The sequence below is a fragment of the Babylonia areolata genome, chromosome 9 (genome assembly GCF_041734735.1).
Source record: "Babylonia areolata isolate BAREFJ2019XMU chromosome 9, ASM4173473v1, whole genome shotgun sequence".
In the NCBI taxonomy this organism is placed as follows: Eukaryota; Metazoa; Mollusca; class Gastropoda; order Neogastropoda; family Buccinidae; genus Babylonia; species Babylonia areolata.
Window position 1 is genome coordinate 2,713,378 of NC_134884.1, and position 3,544 is coordinate 2,716,921.

The window sequence follows — 3,544 nt, forward strand, 5'->3', positions numbered from 1 at the left end:
TACTTATACAGCGCTAAATCTTGTGCATAAACAAATCAAAGCGCTTTCGCACCAGTCATTCTCACGCAAGCATAACTCTAAAACTGAAAAAAACTAAAAAGACAAGGAAGAGGCAGGGAAGGGAGGCTACTTTGGGAAGAGGTGGGTTTTAAGGCCAGACTTGAAAGAGCGATGCTATGTGTTTTACACCCCAAGTCAATTCCCCTTTCGGAGACAATACACAATAAAGTATTGTGTGTTCTGTATTTTCTGAACAACCGTGTGCACTTCTGTTTCAGGACCAACAGGACCAGTGAAGCTGGGGTTTCTGTGAACCGCCCTCTGTGGGGTCAACGCTGTATCTTCTGACCAACCCACACAATCTTTCATTCCAACACTGATACCAAGTTCGACACCTTTCCTCCATTTTCAGTGCAGAATGGATCAAGAAATATTTCCGTTCACTGAGACTGAGTTGGCCCTGTCGCCTAATCCATCATTATTATTACGAAAGTTCGGGACAACTAATTTCTGAGCATTCGGACAGCATGAACAGTCTGATTTACAAATATGCCCCCAATGTTTGTTCAACAGACTTTTTTTTCCCATCGAAAATACGACCTGAACTGAATCTGTCCACTTTCCATTTCGGATGACTATTGAAAGCAGTATGGACTACTGACCAATCGTTTTGTTTTGCTTGTAAATCGAGGTAAAATTAGAATTTCGTGAATAAATACAAATGATACATATCAACACATGGATCGATAATCCCGTGTGCACATCCTAAAACTGGTGTGCCACGCCCGCGTTTAATCACTCGTCAAATAAACATCTCTCCCACTTCTGATTGAACAGACTTAAAGCGAGAAAAGCCCGATATTCCAATCGGACAGGAACTGTGCGCAAATCAAGTACAGGAACGTTTGAAACAAACAATAGGACAAGAACTGTATGCCAATCACCAGGTACATGAAGGTTTGAAACAAACAACAGGACAAGAACTGTATGCCAATCACCAGGTACATTAAGGTTTGAAACAAACAATAGGACAAGAACTGTATGCCAATCACCAAGTACATTAAGGTTTGAAACAAACAACAGGACAAGAACTGTATGCCAATCACCATACATTAAGGTTTGAAGGAAACAACAGGACAAGAACTGTATGCCAATCACCAAGTACATTAAGGTTTGAAACAAACAATAGGACAAGAATTGTATGCCAATCACCAGGTACATGAAAGGTTTGAAACAAACAACACGATAACATGTGCAGTGTTAATCACGTGTAACATACAAGTCAAACAAAACGGTCTGTGAGTGAGGACGATCACCACACAGCTAGCCATGACCACCAACTCCCTACTGAGCTCCCCCGTGGGAGGGCTGACGGAGTATGTGCAGTTCACCTCCCCCTGGCCAGACGTCAACGTCACCCTGACCCTGACCCACACCCACACCCACGCCCCACACACCAACGGCAGCGACAGCGACAACAACCTGACATCACCCAGCATCCTGTCGCCCAACGAGCACGAGACGCTCCAGATGACCCGCTTCATCATGTACGGCGTGCTGGGCAACGTGCTGGTGGTGCTGGGCCTGCTGGGCAACATCCTGTCCATCGTGGTGCTGTGCAACCACCGCATGAGGTCCTCCACCTCCTACTACCTCACCTCCCTGGCCGTGTACGACAACTTCATCCTGCTGTCCATGCTGCTCTTCTTCAACCTGCCCGCCCTGGCCTACAAGGCCCCCGCCATCCGCAGGCTGCACAACCGCTACATGGTGCTCATCCCCATGGGCTACCCGCTCAGCCTGGCCGCCCAGATGGGGTCCATCTACACCTGCGTGGCCTTCACCATAGAGCGGTTCATCGCCGTCTGCCGACCCCTGCACGCCGCCAACACGTGCACCAAGTCTCGCGCCAAGCGGGCCATCCTGCTCATCTTCCTCTGGTCCATCGTCTACAACATCCCGCGCTGCTTCTATTACGACGCCCAGGTGGTGTGGAACAACCAGACCGGGGAGCACGAGACCCAGATCCACCTGACCAGCCTGGGCCAGAACGAGCTCTTCCAGCACATCTACCTGATCTACTTCCAGCTCATCTTCATGTTCCTGGTGCCTTTCCTCATCATCTCCGTGCTCAACACGGCCCTGCTGCTGGCCATCAAGCGGTCCCTCCACCAGCGGCAGGAGATGTCGGTGACGGCCACGCGGGAGCACAACCTGACCGTCATGCTGGTGGCGGTCATCGCCGTCTTCCTGGTGTGCCAGTTCCCCACCATCGTGGACAACATCCTGGTGGCCATCGTGGGGGAGGTGGAGCACACCACGGTCTTGCAGTACCAGCTCCTCTACACCGTCTGCACCTTCCTCGTCACCATCAACTCCTCGCTCAACTTCATGCTCTACTGCCTCTTCGGCAAGAAGTTCCGCATGGTGCTCCGCCACATCCTGGGCCTCAAGGGCTCGGGCCGCAGGGACAAGTACCGCAGCACCATCTACCAGTCCAAGGCCAGCAGCACCAAGGCGTCCCACCTCAACAACAGTGACGAAATGGACGTGTCGCTCGTCTGACGCTGCTGCCGTGAACGTCTAGCGCTGTGTGCACTGTGGTCAAAGTCACCGTGTCGCTCGTGTAATGCTGTCCCGTACTGTCGTCAACGTGTAACCCGTGTCTGCACTGTGGCCACGTTCAACGTGTAACGCTGTCTGCACTGTGACCACGTTCAACGTGTTGCTCGTGTAACGCTGTTCTGCACTGTGACCACGTTCAACGTGTTGCTCGTGTAACGCTGTTCTGTGACCACATTCAACGTGTTGCTCGTGTAACGATGATCTGTGACCACGTTCAACGTGTTGCTCGTGTAACGCTGATATCTGTGACCACGTTCAACGTGTTGCTCGTGTAACGCTGATCTGTGACCACGTTCAACGTGTTGCTCGTGTAACGCTGATCTGTGACCACGTTCAACGTGCTGCTCGTGTAACGCTGATATCTGTGACCACGTTCAACGTGTTGCTCGTGTAACGCTGTTCTGTGACCACGTTCACCAGTGATCAGGGTTCCAGGCCACCGTTTCGGCATGGTGTTGTGTCCTGGGGGAAAGGCACTGTTCTCGGACTTTCCTCACTCCACGCAGGAGCGAATGGCTACCTGACGTCGGCTTGGCGAAGGTTAAAACTGTGGAAGGAAAGGATTCTCTCCCGCCTTCCTGTGCCGAGTCCCAGACACAGTGGATATGAATTCACTGCCCCAATGGCCGTAAAAAGCTGTGTGACCCTGTAAGCGTTTGTGGGTACGTTCACTGGTGACGCTATGACCAGACACTGACTTCTGTCCTAACTTCCATTCAAACACATTCACCTTACATTTTCTAACTGCTGTTTGCTCCTTGTGAACGTTGAGACGGTGTGATTTGCTAGAATGGGGTTACGGCGTATGTATGGGTAATCGCGAACGCAAAGATAACATGTCGGATGACAGTGAAACGTAGTTCTTTTGTTTTTGAAGGCTTTCTCAGATGATTGCACCAGGAAAAGTTCGTCTGCTCAT

The 3,544-nt window shown here is 50.9% G+C and overlaps 1 protein-coding gene across 1 annotated transcript; it reads left to right on the forward strand.

The window, feature by feature from the left end:
- The first annotated feature begins 1,130 nt into the window (after positions 1-1,130).
- LOC143285681 (FMRFamide receptor-like) lies at positions 1,131-2,816 on the forward strand. Its single transcript, XM_076593079.1, has one exon. It carries the CDS (start codon positions 1,330-1,332, stop codon positions 2,563-2,565), a length of 1,236 nt encoding a protein of 411 aa, XP_076449194.1. The 5' UTR covers positions 1,131-1,329; the 3' UTR covers positions 2,566-2,816.
- The last annotated feature ends 728 nt before the right edge of the window (positions 2,817-3,544 follow it).